Consider the following 22,414-nt stretch of genomic DNA (forward strand, 5'->3'; position numbering starts at 1 on the left):
GCGCCACCGAGTACCGCAAGGACGGCTCTCCGAGACTGCGAACATAATGACTCAGCTGTAAATAACCAAATGCATCCACATGATCCAAACCGTAGAGGGACGCCAACTCAGCAGGAGAAAGAAGAATCCCCCTCTCAGTGAGCACATCTCCCACTCTACGGATCCCATGAGCATGCCAAATCCGGAATACTCGGCTGTCACTTCCAGGACCGAACTGCGCGTTGCCCACTAAGGGCAACATTGGTGTTGCACTATAATTGACCCCCAAGCGGTGGCACAGCTGTTTCCAGATACATCTCATGTATGACCACACCACATGGCCCCTCTGGAAAGAGTCTAACCGAACCGACGGAGCATGCAACAAGAACAATCCCGAGACAGGGGACAGGAAGTCCCTGTCCACAGAGAAGGTCAAAGAGGAGGAACTCTCCAGACACCAATCCCGAATCTGGCGTAAGCCACATGCCAAGTTATAAGCGCGAAGATCTAGAAGACCGAACCCCCCCTGCGCCTCTGGCAGCATCAGAACGCGAAGGGGCAGGCGAGGACGCCCTCCCCGCCACAGGAAAGTCCGCAAAGCCCGGTACAGCTCCTCCAAATCCCTATGTCTCAACCAAATTGGTAAAGTCTGCAACAAGTAGAGCCACCGCGGCACAATCATCATATTATATAAAAAGACGCGGCCCGCAAGGGAAACCGGCAGAGCCCCCCATAAGCGCAGACTCTCAACAGAAGACCGAAGCATAGGTCGAACATTAATCTCATAAAGGCGCGTCAAGGTGGAGGGAATAAGAACCCCCAAGTATTTCACCTGAGCCGAAGCCTCCTTCAAAGGAAAGTCCGACCACAGGTGAGAGACACGCAGATGAAGGGGGAGAGCTTCCGATTTAGATACATTGAGTTTGAGGCCCGAGAGCTCTCCAAACTGCCGAAACAACTCCAGCAACAAAGAAAGGTGCGAGACCGGGTCAGACAAAAGAATCATGATGTCATCCGCAAAGGCCAAACTACGCAGGGAGGAAGCTCCCACCTCCACGCCCTCAAGCAACGGATGAGTGCGGATACAAAGCAACAGAGGTTCCAAAAATAAAATATAAAGCAAAGGAGACAGGGGGCAGCCCTGCCGGGTACCCCGCCGCAGGGAAAAAACCGGGGAAGCTACCCCATTGACAATCACAGCAGCCTCGGGGTTAGAGTATAGAGCACGAAGAGCGTTCAGATAATAGCCAGTCACCCCATAGCGGAGTAACAATGGGAAGAGGAAAGCCCACTCGACCCTGTCAAAGGCTTTTTCAGAATCAAAACTAATGGCCAAGGTAGGCTGACACCGAGAGTCACAGTGGGCCAGAGCCAGTAGAAGCTTCCGAACATTATGACCTGCCTGACGGCCCTTCACAAACCCCACCTGGTCCAGTCCCACCAGTGAAGGGACAAGCGGGGCCAACCGATTAGCCAGCAGCCGGGCCAGAATTTTAAGATCTACGTTGATAAGCGAAATGGGCCTATAAGACCCCACCAAGAGAGGGTCCCTCCCCGGTTTAGGCAGCACAGTTATCAGCGCCTGATTCGAACCAGGAGGGAAGGACCCCCCCTCCACCGCTCGCTCATAATACCGTCTCAACGGATCCGCCACAAACCCCTGCAAGAGACGATAAAATTCCCCGCCAAAGCCATCCGGACCCGGGGATTTGCAGAGAGGCAAGGTTTTAATAACCCCCAAGACCTCCTCCCCAGTAATAGGGGAGACCAAGGTCGCACTGTCGGCCTCCGAGAGCCGAGGCAAGGGCAGTGAGTCAAAGTACGCCTGAATCGCAGAGTCCCGGTCCACCACCTCCGCCGAGTAAAGAGAGCTGTAAAAAGAAACAAAAAGCTGTTCAAGTTGAGGCTGGGCTGTGACCAGCTGCCCCCCAGCTCCTCGAAGTGAGGTGATGGACGAGGACCCCCTCCGCGCCCTAGTCAACTGCGCTAACATTCTACCCGGGCGATTACCAAACCTATGAAGGCGATATTTATAATAGAAGAGCGACTTGTGCGCCCGTTCATGTAAGAGGGCATGGAGCGCCGCCTGGGCCGCCTGAAACTCATGTTTGTGGGATAGAGTGGGAGAATGCAATACTAGAAGCCTGCCCTCCCGCACTTTACGCTCGAGAGCTAATATCTTTGCCGCCATCCGTTTCTTCCGTCGGGCACAGTAGGCTATCACAGCTCCACGAAGCACCACCTTGGCTGCCTCCCAAAAAAGAGCTCCGTCCTCCGCATGCACCCCATTGAACTCAACATACTCCCTCCACTGCACTTCTAGATACTGTTTAAAATCAGGGTCAGAATAAAGTGCTATCGGAAAACGCCAGCGCCCACCCCCAGCAGAGGACCCATCAGCAAGACCAAGGTCCATCCAAACCATAGTATGATCAGAAATAGCCAACACCCCAATCTCAGCTTGATGGACTGCATAGAAGGAGGAGCGGGAGAGAAAAACATAGTCTATCCTAGAAGAGGAATCATGCACTTTGGAAGTATGAGTAAAATCCCTCTCTCCAGGATGAAGGGTTCTCCAGACATCTACCACATCCAAAGCCTGCAGCCAAGCACTTAGCCCGTTATCCGACCTCCCAGAGGAACGAGAGGGCCCCCTAGAAGAATCCAGGACAGGATCCAGAATAGAGTTGAAATCCCCCAGGATAATCAAATGAGTCCCAGGTAACAAGGACACCGACAGGATCACCCCCAGAAGCTTCTTATAAAAAGACCGCTGGGCAGCATTGGGAGCATACACTGACAGTAAGAGTACCGGGCGCTGGTACAATGTACCCTGGACCAGAACATAGTGACCCTCCGGGTCAGACAGGACCCGAGAGTGAACAAAAGGGATAGACTTATGTAGCAGGAGAGCCACCCCGGCCTTAGCCTTAGAAGAAGAAGCAGAATAACATTGTCCCACCCAGGACTGCCTCAGCTTACCGTGTTCTTTCTCGGAAAGCTTAGTCTCCTGCAGGCCCACTATATCTGCCCGATGCCGGGCTAAGTGCTGCAAAATCTTGGTTCTCTTTATCGGAGAGTTAATACCCGACACATTCCACGTCACACATCGCACTCCTCTCTTAGGCGTCATTCAGAAGAAAACCAACATGGTCTACAAAATAAATGAGTAGAAAACTCCTGCCGAGAGTCCCAGCCCTCCTCCCGACAGCCACCCATCCAGCACGCACACACAGATCTCCCACCATCAACCACACCGATCCAAGTCCCCCACCCCTCCAACCACTATCCCTCTTCAACCCCAACTCCCCCCTCCCATACCCCCCCCACCCCACCCTAGCCCAACTCCCCCTCCCACCCTCCCTACCCCTCCTCCCGAACCCGACATCCCCCTCCCATATCCCCTCTGATACCCCAGCCCACCACTCCAGAAGAGGGTACACCAAGGGCCCAAAGTCCCTCCCCCCCTCAACCTCCCATACATATACCAAGCAATACAAAACAAGAAGGAGAAAAGGCAAAAGCCAAGGGGCAAATACCATCAACAACGGCAGGACCCCCTAGGGAAAGAGCATCTAAAGGAAGAACAAATCGCAAAGTCTCACCCCTGCAGGACACAACAACAATCTAGCTCAAAAAGCCAGAGAACAGTGTCCAGAACAAACCAAAGTGACCCCCAGGGAGGAGCCACTAAACAAAGATAGTCAACATAATATGAGCCATCATGTCTCAAGGGGAGCACCACCAGGATCCCACGGGCGCTCCCCCACTCATAGCAGACAGGAACCTCCAGCCACTGTCAGGGGCCCTCAAGTGCTCGGCTCCAGATCAGGATACCACAGAAGAACCTGAGCCCGGGCAGCCTCACTGGTTTCAAAGAGGAAGGGTTGACCCCCATGAAGCACCCGGAGCTTGGCAGGATATTGCAAAGTGAAGCGCAGCTTTTTCTCGGTGAGTTGCTTGCAGACAGTCGAGTAGCCTCGGCGGAGAGATGCCACCTGTGCAGAATAATCCTGGAACATCAGGATACGCTGGTTCTGGAACTGTAAATCCTTTTTCTGGCGATAGGTGCGAAGCAGAAGATCTTTGATAGCAAAATTGAGGATGCGGAGGATTACCACACGCGGCCTGGTCGAGCTCTCCTGCCTCCTGCCCAGCCGATGTGCCCGTTCAATACGCAAGGGACCCAGGCCCCGCGTAGCCAGCAGCTCAGTCGTCAGCCATGCTTCAAGGGTAGGCAGGAGATCTCCATCCGATATAGTTTCAGGGACCCCCACCAGGCGCAGATTATTTCGTCTGGAGCGATTCTCCAGATCCTCCATCTTCTCCTCACATTGCCCCACTTTACGCTGGAGTTGCTGTATCTCTGCCTGCATAAAAGTAATGGTGTCCTCTGCAGTGCTGATCCTCTGCTCAGCTTCAGAAACGCGATTGTTAAACTCAGCCACCGAGGTAGAGAGGGTTGCTATGGACTCATGTACTTTATCCAGGCGCGTCCCCAGCGCCAGCACGACTGCCTCCGTGAGGCGCGCTATCATGTCCGCCCCCGCTGAATCAGCAGCGTCTCCCGAGCCGGCCATCTTGCCTTCAGTGCCCGACCCCGATTTCAGTCGTTCGCGCTCCTTTTTGCCCGCCTTCGCCGCCATGTCTCCGCTCCCTTTTAGAATAAATTTGTCCATAAAGCCCCAAGGAGTCGGGAGAAAATGCTTGGTGGCGATTTTTTTCGCTGAGTCTGGATCCGGGAGGCCGAGGCAGGGGAAGAGCAGCGGAGCTCAAGGAAAACGCGTCTTCCCTGCTCTCGGCACGGCCACGCCCCCCCAGGCTGTAGCTTTTAACCACTGCGCCACACTCATAAGGGGCACTGCTAAGCTTATTTTATGTTATGTATTAAGTTCTTTCTGCCCATGGAAGCGGCACCTTCATGAACCCAGAAAGGACATCTTCTGGAATCAGCACAAAGATCTTTGCTGACGACACGGTCAACACAGAGTCACAAAGCGGCCCTAGGTCTTAGGACCAGTCCTAGGTTTACCCCATAACAAAAACATGGCAATGCTGCAAAACAAAGACCGGCTCAAGCAGACCCCCCAAGAGCCTGTGAATTGCTATCTGCTCTGTTTTGTGGAGTCCTCTCTCGTCCTGCAAAACAGTTTCCTTGCTTTTTAAATCAAGGAGATTTATACCCTTTCTGAGAAATTGTTTCACGTAGAGTACAAGCTTGGCCAACCCACTATCGGACAGGACCAAGCAGCCACCTGAGACAGCAGCTTCCGCAGGGTAGCAAGGCAAAACAACTATCTTTGACCATCACACAAATTAAAAAATAATAACAGAAGATACTTTTAGTAGCAGGGACGGTGGGCAGTTTTCAAATACTCCATCTACTCAGATGGATGCTTGGATGACCACGAGTGTTGAGGGGACCTAATAAGCTTAAAAGTGAATTGGGCAAGGCAGAGGGCAGAAAGTTTGCCTAGAGCAAAGTTTCCCAAGTCAGACCTAGACTCACCAGTCAGGTTTTCAGGATATGAATATGCATGAGATTGATTTGCATACACTGCCTCCATTGTACTGTATAAGAACCTTACTGGGTCGGACCAATGGTTCATCATGACCAGTAGTTCGTTCTCACAGTAGCCAATCCAGGTCCCTTGTACCTGGCCAAAACCCAAGGAGTAGCAACGTTCCATGCTACCGATCCAGGGCAAGCAGTGGCTTCCCCCATGTCTTTCTCAATACCAAATTATGTCCAAAAGTGGAATTCACAAAATAAAAGAGAAATTTATAAAAAAAAATTTAAGAACACTTCTTCTCAATCCATTGTTCCAATAAGTTCAATTTTTCATCATACCATACAGCAGGGGTGCCCACACTTTTTGAGCTTGCGAGCTACTTTTAAAATGACCAAGTCAAAATGATCTACCAACAATAAAATTTTAAAAAAACACAACGCACACTGTACGCAGAGAAAATGTTAATTATCATTCCTATTCCAGGGTTTTTCAAAGAGGTCAAAGCAGATGACTCTAAGCACTATCACCTCAGTAACAACCATACAAAAATAGACAAATATACCCCCCTCCCTTTTTACTAAACCACGATAGCAGTTTTTAGAGCGCAGGGAGCTGCGCTGAATACCCAGCGCTGCTCTCGACGCTCATAGGCTCCCTGCGCTAAAAAACTCTATTGCGGTTTAGTAAAAGGGGACCTTAGTGTAAAATATAGACAGCAGATATAAATTGAGACACATTTCGATCACTAAATTTAAAATAAAATCATTTTCCCTACCTTGTCTGGTGATTTCATGAGTCTCTGGTTGCACTTTCTTCTTCTGACTGTGCATCCAGTCTTTCTTCCCTTCTTTCAGCCTGTATGCTTCCTCTCCTCCACACCTCATTCCCTCCCCCAACTTTTCCTTCCTCTCCCCTGCCCTTTCTTTCTCTCTGCCTCCCTTTCCTTTTTTTCTGTTTCTCTTCTTTCCTTCTGTCTCCCTGCCTGCCCTTTTCCTTTCTTTCTTTCTCCCTGCCCTCCCCCAAGACACTGCCACTGCCATCGGGGACCCAAACTGCCATCGGGGACCAGGACCCAAACCGCCACCAATAACAGGCCCGAAAGCCGACGCCAATAACACGCCCAAAAGCCGCCGCCGCCCCAACCTCTCCCTGCTTCGGCCGACCAGCATCGCGAGGAACTGTTGGGGGAAATGCTGCCGGGTCCTGCCTTCGCGGAAACAGAAAGTAGGCAGGACCCGGCAGCAAGAAGAGGAAATGCTTCACTAGCCTTAGCCCGTAGCGAACGCTTGCTTCAGGGCTCTCAACATGTGCGTGCAGGCTTCCCTTCTCCCCCCTCCCCCTCCCCGGGCATAACTTCCGGTTTCGGAGGGAAGAGAAGAGAAGCCTGCACGCACACGTTAGAGCCCGGAGCATAAGTTCGCTAGGGGCTGAAATCTCCAAGCCGGTTTTTGGGGTTTTTTTTTTAATGTTCAGCAGCGGCAGATGACAGCTGGGCGAACCGCCCAGCTAAAAGGCCCTAGGGAGAACACTGGAGAGGAAGGCTGATCGGCCCGTAGATCAGGACGGCAACACGAGTGCGATCGACTCGAGTTGCCTTCCTGAGCTACTGGTCGATCGCGATCGACGCGTTGGGCACCCCTGCCATACAGTATTCATTCTGACAGGTTCTCTCTTTTTTTATATCTTACAAAGGAGAAAGGACCTCAGACTGGTTTCTGATGCTTACAAACCAGCCGAAACAGCTGTTCAGCTGAATGAAACCATTCTATAAATCATTGGTCCTCCCCCTCCTCCTTAACTATTGTGCTGTGCAAATTTAGCAACCTAAAAGCTTCTTAAATAAGTGTATTAAATATATTTAAAGTAACCAGGTCACTTATCTTTATTGTTTGGAAGCTGACTCTAACAGGGCCCGTTTCGTTTTTTTGCTTCTTCAGAGAATCAGTTCAAAAACCACGACTGGAAACGAACCAGTCTGCCTATTATCACGTGATCATAAGTGCAATTTTAAAGGACACCAACTCTTGGGTCTCAAAAATGTACCCATCGCATCAGAAACCAGTCTGAGGTCCTTTCTCCTTTGTAAGATATAAGAAGATAAAAAAGAAAAAAAAGAGAACATAGAAACATAGAAGATGACGGCAGAAAAGGGCTACAGCCCATCAAGTCTGCCCACTCTGCTTACCCACCCCCTGTCTATGCTCTAATGACCCAATTTCCTTATCTTGACCCTCGTAGGGATCCCACATGGGTATCCCATTTATTCTTAAAGTCTGGCACGCTGTCTGCCTCGATCACCTGCACTGGAAGCTTGTTCCAATGATCAACCACTCTCTCTGAAGAAATACTTTCTGGTGTCGCCATGAAATTTTCCGCCCCTGAGTTTGAGCGGGTGCCCTCTTGTGGCCGAGGGTCCCTTGAGAAAGAAAATATCATCTTCCACTTCGACACGTCCCGTGAGGTACTTAAATGTTTCGATCATGTCTCCCCTCTTCCTACGTTCCTCAAGAGTATAGAGCTGCAATTTGTTCAGTCTCTCTTCGTACGAGAGACCCTTGAGCCCCGAGATCATCCTGGTGGCCGTCCGTTGAACCGATTCAATTCTGCGCACATCTTTACTGTAATGTGGCCTCCAGAATTGCACACAGTACTCCAGATGAGGTCTCACCATGGCCCTATACAACGGCATTATGACTTCAGGCTTTCGGCTGACGAAACTTCTATTGATACAACCCAATATCTGCCTTGCCTTAGATGAAGCCTTCTCCACTTGATTGGCAGTTTTCATGTCTGCACTGATGATTACTCCTAAATCTCGTTCTGCTGAAGTCCTAGTTAAAGTTTCTCCGTTCAAGAAGTACGTCCTGCATGGATTTCCGCTTCCGAGGTGCATGACCTTACATTTCTTAGCATTGAAGCCTAGCTGCCAAGTTGAGGACCAACTTTCCAATGTAAGCAGGTCCTGCGCCATATAATTCTGTAAACTGCATTCACTTACTATATTACATAGTTTGGCGTCATCGGCGAATAGTGTTATTTTACCTTGAAGCCCTTGAGTCAGATCCCCTATGAATATGTTGAAAAGGAGTGGACCCAGGACCGAGCCCTGCGGCACTCCACTGGTCACCTCCGATGTTTTAGAGAGGGTACCATTAACCACCACCCTCTGAAGTCTGCCACTCAGCCAATCATTGACCCATGCATACCTGTATGGTATGATGAAAAATAGAACTTATTGGGACAATGGATTGAGAAGTATTCTTCCTGTAAAACAATTTTTAAAAAAATTTTCTCTTTTGTGAATTCCACTTTTGGACTAATTTGCTATTTTGTAGTGTGGAATCTATATTCAATCTGTTTCCTATTTCTCAATAACAAACTGTAGACTTTTCCTCCAGGAATTTGTTCAAACCTTTCTTTTTTTTTTAATATATTTTTATTGTAGGAACAAATCACAAGAGACACCAGCTACACTATCCACTCTTACAACCTCTGGCAACACATTCTAGAGCTTAACTATTCTGAGTGAAAAAATATTTCCTCCTAATAGTTTTAAAAGTATTTTCCTGTAACTTCATTACGTGTCCCCCAGTCTTTGTAAAATCCACTTGTATCCATTCCGCACCACTCAGGATTTTGTAGACTTCAATCATATTAGAAAATGACACAGGGACAAATTTTTCCCCATCCCTGCAGGGACTCATTTTCCCATCCCGTCCCTGCGAGTTCTTTTCCTATCTCTGCCCCATTCCTGCAAGCTCCGTCCTCATCTGCACAAGCCTCAAACATTTTAAAATCGTAAGTGTTTGAGGCTTGTGCAGTTAAGGCAGAGCTTACAGGAATGGGGCAGGGACAGTGACAAAACTCATGGGGATGGGGACAAAGTTGTCTACGTGTCATTCCCTAATCATATCTCCCCTCGGTCATCTTTTTCATGCATATTCTTTGTGGATATCTTGAAAATCTGATTGGCAAGGGGGTTCTCCAGGACTGACTTGAGAAACATGGTCTAGAGCAGGGGGTCTCAAAGTCCCTCCTTGAGGGCCGCAATCCAGTCGGGTTTTCAGGATTTCCCCAACGAATATGCATGAGATCTATGCGCATGCACTGCTTTCAACGCATATTCATTGGGGAAATCCTGAAAACCCGACTGGATTGCGGCCCTCAAGGAGGGACTTTGAGACCCCTGATCTAGAGTACCTAACAGCCTTACACGAACCCCCGGCACAGACTTTTCTTTTAGTTCTCCTCACACAGAGATTTGGTGCTCCTGCACCATTCTCCTGGCAAAATCCCACAATGATGAGGCAAGTTTACAAGGACCGGCGAAGAGACAGACCTGTCTGATGAGAAAAAAGATCAGGAATTGATCACGGACAGGCTGACCTGTGCAACATGGAAGCAACAAGAACAGTGGAGCACTGAGTGACAGAGCGGAGCCCTCAGAGTATGTCTGGTCACTTTAAAATGATCTGCCAATCTGTTTCACCAGCTCACCCTTCATTACTCTGCCCGGGAGTCGCTCTTCTGAGGAGGATCCATGGGGAGCTTCTCCACACTGGGACTGCAGGGGATTCAGGACGGCCTGCTTTCTCCATTCCTTCACCTGCGAGGTAACGCCTGGCTGAAGAACTGTCTCTCCTGCTCAGAATGAGAGAGAGAGAGAATTAGAGCATGTTATTTCACAGTCATCAAAAGGGCAAATAGAGCACCTCGCCTTGAGATACAAACAGTCCAATGAAAGGCAAGGGAGACGTCTATTCAACCAATGAGAAAATCTTAATTCATATGTGTTGTCCCAACAAGTATCTAAGTTTGGGCATAGTCAAAACGCCTTCCTCAAGGGACACTGATAAAAACATGAAAAACACAAATATAGCCATATTTAAAATGGCAGGAGGCAAAAAAACCCCCAACAAGTGGTACTGATGATCTTGACAACACCTTTATTAAAACAGGGTGCAAAACAGGACTAGACTGTGACATAGACCCAACACGGGTCGTATTTCGGTTGTCAAAACAACTTTCTTCTGGGGTCCTAAGCCATAAACTGTAAATGAAACCAAACAAAATAAATATGAATTAATTAATGAAAATGATATAATAAAATGACAAATTCAGTTGAAACAGGTAAGGTATAGTTATAAATTGGTACAGTCTTCTATCTTAAGTATTCTCGATTATTGTAATATTATATATCTAGGTGCTTACAAGAAAATTTTCAAAAACTTGAGAGTGATTCAGAATACTGCCGTTCGCCTCATTTTTGGTTTTAAAAAAATGGGAGCCTATCACTCCTTTTTATTTGAAACTCCGTTGGTTGCCAATAGAGTCGAGAATTCTGTTCAAATTTTCTTGTATTTGTTATAAATCAGTTTCGGGTTTGTTACCAGGTTATCTTGTGTCTCATTTTTCTTTGAGTCACGCCAAAAAGGCCACACGTAGAGTGCACTTGTTTTCATATCCCTCCATAAAATCCTGTCGTTATAAGAAGTTCCTTGAGAGAACCTTCTCATTTCAAGCCGCTAAATTGAATGTATGGCTTGGAAAAATTATGTTAGAGGTCTCTTCCTATCTTGATTTTAGAAAATTGTTAAAAGACTCAACTCTTTGATAGGATGGTATCTTAATGCATTCTGCTCCATTGTTTCAATCAAGTTCCTTATATTCAACTTGATGTATTTTATCTGTTCTATGTATTACTTCTTTCCCTGCCATGCCGATATTTTCTGCATTATATTGTAAATGCTTTCTGTCTTTTGTTTTTAAGTTCATTATTCTAATTTGTATTTTATCTGTATCCCATGTATTAGTTCACCTTGTTGTGAACCGTATATAAGAATAAAATTATTATTATTACTAATCTTTAAGCCCGTTACATTAACGGGTGCTAGAATATATGTATGTCTGTCTGTCTTTCTGTCTCACTCCCTGCCCTTGTGTCTTTCTTCTTTTATTTCTGTCTCCCTCCCTCCTATTATTTGTCTTTCTTTCTATTTGTCTCTCTTTCTGCCCCCTATGCAGCATTTATCTCCCCTTGTCCACTTTCCTGTACAGTAGCCATATCAGCATTCCCTCCCCCTCCATTTCCTTGTGCATCAGCATTTCCCCCCTCCCTACTTCCCTGTGCAGCATTTTCCTCCCTCGGGCTAGAATATATATGTGTGTGTCTGTCTTTATTTCTTTCTCTCTCTGTCTCCTTAGCCACTTTTTCCTGTCCATTCTCCCTTCTTTTTACCTCCCCTGTGTCCACGACCACCCCTTCACTGCTCCCCTTATCCAGCAGCAGCCCTTCTCCCTTTGTTTTACCTCCCCCCTGTCCATCAGTACCTCTTCCTTCTCCCCCTGTCCAACAATAGGCATCCCTTCCTTTTTCCCCCAGTCCATCATCACCTCTTCCTGCTCCCACTGTCCAGCAGTAGGCCTCCCTTCATTTCCCCCTCCCCCGTCCATCAGCATCTCTTCCTGCTCCCCCTGTCCAGCAGTAGGCCTCCCTTTATTTTTTTCCCCCTGTCCATCAGCATCTCTTCCTGCTCCCCCTGTCCAGCATTAGGCCTCCCTTCATTTTTCCCCCCTGTCCACCACCACCTCTTCATTGCTCCCCTTATCCAGCAGCAGCCCTTCTCCCTTTGTTTTACCTCCCCCCTGTCCATCAGCACCTCTTCCTGCTTCCCCTTGTCCAGCAGTAGGCCTCCCTTCATTTCCCCCCCTGTCCATCAGCAGGTCTCCCTTAATTTCCCCCCCTGTCCATCTGCACCTCTTCCTGCTCCCCCTGTCCAACAATAGGCCTCCCTTCCTTTTCCCCCCCTGTCCATCATCATCTCTTCCTGCTCCCCCTGTGCAGAGTTTTTTAATTACTCGGATAGAGTCCTTGCGGCCCCCCCCTTCCCTTCCCTTGTAAGTCGGCGATTCAAGAAGCCTGTGCAGCAGTCTTCACACGCTGCTTCGGGTCCTTCTACTGCGCGTATTTGCTCTGCTGCGTCTCTGATGACATCATCAGAGACGCGGCAGAGCAAATCAGGGCAGTAGAAGGGCCTGAAGCAGCGTGTGAAGACTGCTGCACAGGCTGCTTGAATCGCCGGGTAGGTATTCGGGTCAGCGGCAAGGGAAGGGGGGTGAGCGGCAAAGAACTCCTCTGGCCTGTTGCGGAGGGCGGCCCGGCTCGATTTATTGATTCGTTGGGGGGGGGGGGGAAATGCGCTGTGTTGGGGGGAAAGGGTAGGCAGACGCGGGGACCGTCCAGTTCGAGAGAGGAGCCGGGGGTGAGAAAGGCTGCCGCAGCTATGGAAATTTTTTTTTTATTTGAAAGCCGCCGCCGGGGCCGCGCATGCGCAATTGTTTTTTTCGCGACAGCTCAGGGAACACGTTTTTTTTAGTGCGCATGCGCGGCTTACCATTTTATTATATTAGATTATAAACAACAATGACAAATACAGTTAACATAGGTGAGGACACAAAGAGTAGAATTGAATTAGAATTAAAATCAAAAGAGAAGTCGAGAGAGAGGAAGAACAGGAGATGAAGAAATATGCTTGTTGAGGTCCCAAGAATACTAAATGTGGAAATCAGAAAAGACCCCTATGTCATGTGATCAAAAGAAATCTGAACAGAGGTAAAAGTGTAACCCAATGTGAGCAAGGACTAAACCCACAGAAAGTAAAAAGTAAAAAACATTGGCATCAGATATATAGTGTACTGTAGTTCCCCACATATAGGCCGCCCCCTTGTATAGGCCGCAGGAAATGCCGATTTAGGTTTCTAAAATTCTTAGATAAGCCGCCCCCCATGTTACTACTAGCCGTGGCTTATTTAAAACTTTTAGAAACCTAAATCGGCCTATACAATGGGGCAGCCTACACTGGTACATCCTCTAACCCCCTTAAATACCTCCTCCAAACACACTTTGCAGGGCAGCAGCGATGTCTGCGATCTCAAGCCTCGCCCCGCACCCTTCCTGATTGGCTGCCGTCAGTTCTCGCGACGGCAGCCAATCAGGAAGGGCGCAGGGCAAGGCTTGAAATTGCAAACATTTAAGCAAGCCACGCCCACTAGGCCGGTTTGCAAAATCTAAGCAAAACCAAGTCTCAGCACATCTCCACATTACCGCAAAGATGTGCTGAAACTTGAGTCGGTCTAGCGAATGGCCACCCGGATGGTCTCAGGACTCAGGGATCTCCCGTATGAGGAACGGCTGGATAAATTGCAGCTCTACACACTAGAGGAACGCAGGGAGAGGGGAGACATGATCGAGACGTTCAAATACCTCACGCGCCGTATCGAGGTGGAGGAGGATATCTTCTTTTTCAAAGGTCCCACGACAACACGAGGGCATCCGTGGAAAATCAGGGGCGGGAACTTCCATAGCGACACCAGGAAATACTTCTTCACCGAGAGGGTGGTGGATCGATGGAATAGTCTTTCACTACAGGTAATTGAGGCCAGCAGCGTGCCTGATTTTAAGACTAAATGGGATCAACACGTGGGATCTCTTCACAGAGAGAGGTAAGGGAGGGTCATTGGTGTGGGCAGACTGGATGGGCCATGGCCCTTATCTGCTGTCACTTTCTATGTTTCTAGATGTTAGGCTGCAGCCTATATATGGGGAAATACGGTAGTACCGGTAAGTAAGGTAGCAAAAAGGAAAAACCACGATAATGGATAGTACATACCGATACTGCTATAAAACACAAATACAGGAAATACGAAACAGCACCATAAAATACTGTGCACTGTGAGAAAATTGAAAGAATATAAGGATGTAATCAATTAAAGACTGTATATAAGTCAATGAATGAACATAGCACAAGGCAAGATTGGAAATATCTCATAAACAGAACATAATGCTAGAAGGGACTGGCTCTAATAGAACAATACGTATCTTTTAAAAACCAACAAAGGTGATATACTTGCTTAAAAAGTAAGAAGTAGGCTAAGGCAGCATCCGAAAATAAGGAAAAGAAATCATGAAAAGTAATGCAAAATGTAAGTAAAACCATACCAATGAACAACAATAGCTCTGGCACAATAAACGGAGCAAATGTTTTTCGCGGCACATTATAATTGAAATTATAAAATTGCAAAACCAACAAAAAAAATTAAATTTGAGAGTTATTTATTTAAAGTTCTATAAGCTACGTTTGGGTAATTGTAACAACGGTGAAACTAAAGTAGATAGAATAGAATTGCTAATCAATGTGATGGATGTGCTTGTTGTTGAGGAGTGCAAATTAACTCAAAACGCCGCTCGATAGTCGACAAGCAAACGCACATTTCCTCATCCACCATCTGCAGTTGTTCTCTTTTTTTCAATTTAATTTATGTCAGAGCTGAAAATCCAAGTTTGCAAAGTTAAGACGATCCAAATGGTAACAAAACCTTGATTGCTTTATTGTTCAAAATAGGATAACTACTGAATAAAAAAAATTAAACTAAAATTAACTTGCTGTTAGTTTTCAAGGACATAAGAACAGCCTTACTGGGTCAGACCAATGGTCCATCAAGCCCAGTAGCCCATTCTCATGGTGGCCAATCCAGGGCCCTAGTACCTGGCCAAAACCCAAAGAGTAGCAACATTCCATGCTATTAATTTAGTTTCAAGTTTTTATTAGACTTGGATGAATCGCTTATTTAGTTTTACTGAGGAAATACAAAAATCAAAAATTAATAAAACATATATTTTTTACAATTTAGAGCAAGCAGTGGCTTCCCCCATGTCTTTCTCAATAACAGACAATGGACTTTTCCTCCAGGAACTTGTCCAAACCTTTCTTAAAACCAGCTATGCTATCCGCTCTTACTACAACATCTTAGAACGCGTTCCAGAGCTTAACTATTCTCTGAGTGGAAAAAAAATTTCCTCCTATTGGTTTTAAAAGTATTTCCCTGTAACTTCATCGAGTGTCCCCTAGTCTTTGTAATTTTTGACAGAATGAAAAATCGATCCACTTGTACCCGCTCTACTCCACTCAGGATTTTGTAGACTTCAATCATATCTCCCCTCAGCCATCTCTTTTCCAAGCTGAAGAGCCCTAACCGGTTTAGTCTTTCCTCATATGACAGGCGATCCATCACATCAAAGAATGATGCTTATCTGGGCGCTTGCATCCTTATGCTCACAGATGCTCATAAACACTGATAGAATCTTGTGAATGTAACGTACATGTCATCTATTCTAGTGTATACTTATGAAGGGAATTTTTAAAAATAAAGTTAAAAATCTGGAACCTCTTCGGGGCACATAGTTCGAGAGACACTGGATGGGCCATTTGGCCTTTATCTGCCATCATGTTTCCATGTTAGGCATTGGGTGCCTTAGGCAAACATTCATCCTTACCTCCCATGCTCAATTAACTTTCAGTGTCCACCCCTCCAAGCCCACTGGTCCTAGAGGTTCAGAGAAACATTGATGTTTCTTTGAATTTTTGTGGCTGTCTAGATCTATTTCTTTTGCTTGGACAGCAGTTGGTTTTTGCTGTCCTAGGCAACTGCCTAATCTCACCTAACGGTTGGGTTGGCCTTGCTCAGGACTATTGTTACAATGACCAGACCTGGAACAAGAGGAGGGAAATTCTGTTCACAGCTATATGTAGATTTTTCCTATTTTAATAATGTCTGAATTGCTGACATAGGGTTTTTTTTAAATGCTTCCATAGCTTTCAGTGATTTTGGTTACTCTGGCATGTTAGTTGGACCGAGCTTTGGTTTTATCCCAGACCTGTCGTCTGTGAACATATATGCCACAGTGACCCCCTGATGCAGCCGTTCCTCAGATGCCGAAACACAGTGCTGTGTCGGGTCCACAGCTTCTGCTTGTGTCCTTTTCTGAAATAAACAAGTTGGTTTTACATCAGTGATCTTCAGTGGAGTGCTCATTGTCCGTTCCCACTTCCTTTTGTACTGTTTTATACCCGTCCTGTTGGACGTTTTGGAATTTAATAGGTTCAAAGTGATCGTCTAGAACAGTGTCTCTCAAACTGTGTGCCCCGAAGAGATTCCGGGTGTGCCACGAGAGATTCCAGAATCTTACTTTAGTTTTAAAAATTCCCTTCATAAGTATACGTTAGAATAGATGACATATACGTCACATAAGCAGGAGTGTACGTAAAGATACAACTGCCCAGACAAGCATCACACATGGCTTAAAGAACTTTAAATAAATAACTCTCAAATTTAGGGCCCCCATAGAATATAATTTTTTTATTGGTTTTGCAATTTTATTATTTCAATTATATTCAAATATGTTTTATTGAGCTCAACAAAAACATCAAACAGGAAACAAACCAAGTACAAACAAGCTCAGCATTTTAGATAGCAAAACACATCCCCCATAGATCACGTCCCCCCAATTAACACCCCCCCACCCCAACACAACCCTTCCCAAAATATCCCCCCAGGGTCCTCCTGCCAAGTACAGCACACCCATAGAAAAACAGAAAAGGATCAGGCAAACCAAGTACAACAAAATGAAACAGAATACAGGGATTCAACAGTTCAGCAAGCGGCTTCGAGCCAGCGGGGTCATAGTTGTCCAAAACGGTTCCCAAGTGCGTTGGAAGGTACGGCCTTGGAAAGAAGAAAGATCCAGCACATCCCTCCTTTCCCACATCAAGAGAGTAATCATCCGACATCGCCAAAGAGAGTAATCTGGAGTAGCATCCTCAAGCCATTGCAGCAAAATACATTTCAGGGCCACTAGGACAGTCCGTGTAAGGAAAGCAGCAGCTCCCCGCACACGAGGGAAATAGTGAGGAACAGTACCAAACAATAACAAAGGGGAGCGACGAATGGTAATTTTCCAAATGCGCTCCACAAAGACAAAAACAGCATTCCCAAAAGGTTTGAACATTAGGGCAAGTCCAAAACATGTGTCCCAAGCCTGCTTCTGGAGCTTGGCATCTGAGACAGGCAGCAGTTTCACGAAGGCGGGATAAATAGGCCCTCTTTGGAGAGATATACAAACGGAAAACCAACTTATAATGTTGTTCCCAACAGGTGGTATATTTTCGAAAGGCAGGCAACCTACGGACAGCCTGCAAAAAGCACATCATCCGGCAATTCTACAGCAGGTATTATTTCAATTATAATGTGCCGCGTAAAACATTTGCTCCGTTTAAGTGACCCAGAGCTAAATAAAAGTTTGAGAGACACTGATCTCGAAGCAAATGAAAATGCTGCTGGGCAACAAAGAATGAATAACAATTAAATTTCACAAAAAGCATAAATATGGCCTAGATAGTTAAGAGTGGACTGTGGGTAGGAGCTATTTAAAACAGAGACTCAGAATGAAATATTTTGTCCTCTGTTACAATAATGTGTTAATATATTTTAAAAAATACATTATACCAAAAATAAAAAAAGAAACAAAACTTGGGAATAAAATGAACAGACATAATAGGGATGGGGGTAGTATTTAGAAGAATCAAGCTTCCTGTAATGTCTGTCTTTTTCTCTTACCCCAGGAGGTACTCTGAGCCATTCCTCTTCCCATGGCTTCCAGGAGATCACCAAGACGCGGCTTCTCCTCCCATTCCATCTTTGACACAGCCTGCTCCCGGATTACCTGCGCCAGTGGGGGAGACGGGAGCTAAAACCACTTTTAATAAAGGAAACGCCATTTCACATGCATAGCTCAGCTTTCAGAAACTCTTACCAGATAAATTACAGGTTCATTTCAATTTTTTTCGTAAATCTTTAAAAAACACTTTATTTGCTAAACATTTTGAAAATTAATTTTCTTGAATTCTGTCTTATTCCTTATGGTTTTTCCTATTAAGTTAATTATTTTAAACAGAGTCAAACTTTCTTAGAATGATGACTTGGTATATAAAGCCAAGCCTTAGATTAGATTAGGATTTATGACTAATCCGTTACATGGGCCAGGTGAAAAATCTGACTAAATCAGGCTGGGATTTGAACCTGCAAGCAGCTGTACTTCCAGTCACACGATCCTAAGAAGTTACGATATGGCTGTAGAGTTTCCCAGCTTCTATACATGTTTCAGGTATTGGCTACTCTTAGGGCTTACCGGTAAGGAGGCAGCAGTGTGAGTTAATCTTGAAAGAGGGAATCGATTATTATTTATATTGGAGCAATATATAGACTTCCTTCGCAGGTGGAAAAAATGGATCGAGATTTAGGGTTAAAATTCAAAAAATGGCATCAATGGCATTCCAAGTTGGGCACCGTTTATAGAACGGGGATCTGTGACCAATTTTGGTCGCGAGGATTTTTAAGGGCTAATGGAAGTCATTCACAAAGTTGCTTTCAAAAGGGGAGATGCTAAGAGATTCTAATACGCTGGATGTTGATGGGGACAATTCGGTTGCAGTGAGATCTAGAAGCAAGGAGATCCTGGATCTCTGCGTAGAGAACTGTTCTACCAATTGGGGACGGGTGATGCTGGACCTGGTGCTTACAAATGGGGAGAGTGCTTCTGATGTTGTAATACGTGATCGTCTGCGATCCAGAGATCCGATGCTGTGTTTCAAAATTAGGATAGTGATTCCCATCAACAAACCTGTCCTGCAGGCTCCCCAACCAGTCAGGTTGTCCGGATTTCCACAATGAACATGCATGAGAGAAGTTTGATTAAAAATCTATTACAATCTGACTGATTTGGGGAGCCGCTATGACAGGTTTGTGAACCACTATATTAAGGCATGGGTAGTGATGGCTCATTCTAAAGCAAGGGCCCAAGACACCTCGCTTTGACAAGATCAAGGGTACCTCAAGGAGTCTTTAGCTCAGTGTATCGCAAACTGTTCGCCACGGAAAGATTTCGGATGTGCCGTGAGATGCTGGCGCTGGCCGACTGCCTAGAGGATGCGCCTCTCACGCCGAGGGGCACGAGTAGGCAGTCAGCCAGCACCCAAGCCTCTTCTGTTCCAGCACCCCCCACTGACAGCTCAGGGCCCTGTCTGGAGAGCCTTCGCACATTCGCAGATAGCGACATGATGATGTCACGCATGTGCGTGATGTCATCACGTCAACATCCACGCATTTCCTGGTGCCCTCCAGTCGCAGCCCTAGTAAAAACATTTGCGGGACACTGCTTTAGATGGATGAAAAAATCTAAAAGAGCTGAAAAGCAGTAAGCAAAACAAAAAGGCAACATTGTATTGCAATCGCCTTCACTGGCTACTAGTGCTGCCCGATTCACGATTCGAGTCGGTTCACCGATTCACTTCGGGTGAATCGATTCGAATTGATTTAAAACAAAACAAAAAAGTCGGCCCCTCGATTTAGTAACTAACCCTCCCCCCTAAAGCAGGAGCGGCAGCACTGCCTCTTGCTGGCTAGCCGCTGCCGCACCTGCTTTATAGAGCGAGGGTCAGTCGGGAAGTGCTGGCGTTTGGCTACCCCTCTGGCCTCCCACTGGTGTCCGGCTTCCCCCTGGCCTCTCACTTGTGTCCGGCTTCCCCTCTGGCTTCCCGCTGGTGTCCGGCTTCTCCCCTGGCCTCCCGCTGGTGTCCGGCTTCCTCCCTGGCTTCCTGCTGGTGTCTGGCTTCCCCCCTGGCCTCCTGCTGGTGTCCGGCTTCCCCCCTGGCCTCCCGCACACCATTTACCTAATTTCAGTAGCCTGCAGACTTGTAGAGATTTCCGGTGCTAGCTATCTTTGCAAGCTGCCATAGGCCTTTGGAGCTGTTTCCTCTGCCGCGGTCCTGTCCCTCCTCTGACATCAGAGGCATGATCGCAGCAGAGGAAACAGCTCCAAAGACCTATGGCAGCTTGCAAAGATCACTTGCACCGCAATCTTCTCTGCAGGCTGCTATTTGGTAAATGGTGCTCAGGTGGCCAAGGGGAACACGCAGGCCTTCCGGGGGGGGGGGGGGGGAGGATGCACTGTCCTTTGGGGGGGGTACAGGCCTTCAGGGGGGACAGGCAGGCCTTCAGGGGTGGGATGCAGACCTTCAGGAGGGGACATGCCTTCGGGGGGGTGCAGGTCTTCAAAGGGGGGTCAGGCATTCAAGGGGGGGGACAGGCCTTCAGGGGTAGGGTGCAGGCCTTCAGGGAGAGATGTAGGCCTTCATGGGGGACAGACCTTCAGGGGAGGGGGGCCCTGGTGTAGAAGTACACGAAGGGAGGGAGGGAGGGAGGGAAGGAAGGGGGAGGTTCAAAGAGACGTGCATATGCCGGACTTTGGGGGGAAGAAATAATGGGTCTAAAAACAGAGGAGAGGGAGAGAGATGATGGTCAATGGGATTTTTTTAATGTATTTATTTAATTTTATATACCGTTCTCCCAGGGGAGCTCAGAACGGTTTACATGCATTTATTCAGGTATTCAAGCAGTTTTCCCTCTCTGTCCTGGCGGGCTCACAATCTATCTAACGTACCTGAGGCAATGGGGGGATTAAGTGACTCGCCCAGGGTCACAAGGAGCAGCATGGGGTTGAGCCCACAACCTCAGGGTGATGAGGCTGTAGCTTTAACCACTGCGCCACTCTCTTAGGGAGGAAAGGAACAGAAAGGGAGAGAAGTTGGACACAAGGGATGGTGTGGAGGGGGGATAGAGATACTGGATAGGAGGGTAATTGGGAAAAGAAAGGGAGATATGCTGGACCCTGGGGTGGTAGGGAAGGAGGGAGAGATGCTGGATGAAAGGGTAGTTGAGAAAAGGTGGATCTGTGGATGGAGATGAAGAAAAGGAAAGATGCCAGACCTCCGGGGGAGGGAAGGGAAATGGAAGGGGAGAACAGAGATAGAAGATGGATGATTGGCCCGGAGAAAGAAGAAAGAAGGAGACCCTGGCAAGCAAGTTATCAGAAGACAACCAGAGCCTGGGACCAACAAGATTTGAATAATGATCAGACAACAAAAGGTTTCTGTTTTGTGATTACAATATGTCAGATTTGAAACGTGTATCCTGCCATAGCTGGTGTTAGACCACAAATATGAGCTAAAATTTAACAGAGGAAAAGTATTTTTGTTTGTTTATTTTGTTTACACCACAGCCCCAGTGTGGTTAGGAGAAGGCAAAGGGGGTGAAGAGGCTATAAAAGGGGTGAAGAGGCTATAAAATAAACCCACCAGGATGTTTGAAAAAAAAAAAAAACCCCCAAAAAACCCCAATTGAGCAGGAAAATCGAATCGAAAAATCAATTCAATAGGCTGAATCGAATCAAATTCTTTTTTCCTGAATCGGGCAGCACTACTGGCTATCCATCAATGAACGTATTACCTTCAAATTATCATATTCAATACACTACTCATCTATATCAGCACAAAGACCTGGAATGGGCTTCCAACAACTATCAAGGCAGAGCCCAATTACCTCAGATTCTATAAAAAACTAAAAATTCACTTCGTCGAGCAAATATGTCCTACAGACAAATAACTTTAGGCATAATGCTATATGAGCGCCTCCTATTATACCACTTGCCTATTAATAGCTATATATATCACCAGAGCTCATTATATGTTGCTTGCTTTATAACTTCTATATACCCCTAACAACATTGTTCTTCTCTTGCATTGTAAGTCGCCTTAAACCTCATTAAGTATAGAGCAACTTAGAAATCGCAGATTAGATTCAATTTTAATTTAAAATCAGGAAATCCAAGATGGCTGCTGCAGCAGTGATTTTAGCGCCAAAAATGGCCTGGGGGGGGGAGGAGCTACACAGAAAAATAAAAAAATAGCGATTTCGGGATTTATGAGGAGGGGGAACCTAGCACTAATTCTGGAAACCCCAAAAAATCGATTTGAGGGGGGTTCCTTAAAATCAATCTGCCAGGCTGTCGGCCTGCTACTCACTGTGCTATGATGTGTGCCTGAAGCCGCAGAATGAAAGCAGTAACAGCTTACAGGGAGATCCTCTGCCTCAAGAAGCCTGGAATCCAAACTGCTTGTTTCTTCTGATTGCCTCATGGGCCCAACACACCGGCCAGAGACCTCAACCCCCTTCGAAACCTACGCATGCTA

General features: G+C 46.7%; 1 protein-coding gene across 8 annotated transcripts in view; it reads right to left on the minus strand.

Annotated features, from left to right (window-relative positions):
• LOC117354461 (zinc finger protein 771-like) overlaps positions 1-22,414 on the minus strand; it is a 44,817-nt gene that overhangs the window by 8,028 nt on the left and 14,375 nt on the right. For 3 of the 8 annotated variants that reach the window (XM_033932050.1, XM_033932045.1, XM_033932048.1), the window contains exons 2-4: positions 17,946-18,051; positions 14,162-14,221; positions 9,990-10,133 (exon numbers count right to left, since the gene is read on the minus strand). In XM_033932050.1, the coding sequence (XP_033787941.1) occupies positions 9,990-10,133; positions 14,162-14,221; positions 17,946-18,024 (283 nt within the window). In that variant the 5' untranslated portion in view covers positions 18,025-18,051. Of the gene's footprint in view, positions 1-9,989; positions 10,134-14,161; positions 14,222-17,945; positions 18,085-22,414 lie in introns of all 8 variants that reach the window. The other 5 variants (XM_033932047.1, XM_033932049.1, XM_033932051.1 and 2 more) reach the window with 3 other exon arrangements.

Source organism: Geotrypetes seraphini, chromosome 2, assembly GCF_902459505.1.
Source record: "Geotrypetes seraphini chromosome 2, aGeoSer1.1, whole genome shotgun sequence".
NCBI classification, from domain to species: domain Eukaryota; kingdom Metazoa; phylum Chordata; class Amphibia; order Gymnophiona; family Dermophiidae; genus Geotrypetes; species Geotrypetes seraphini.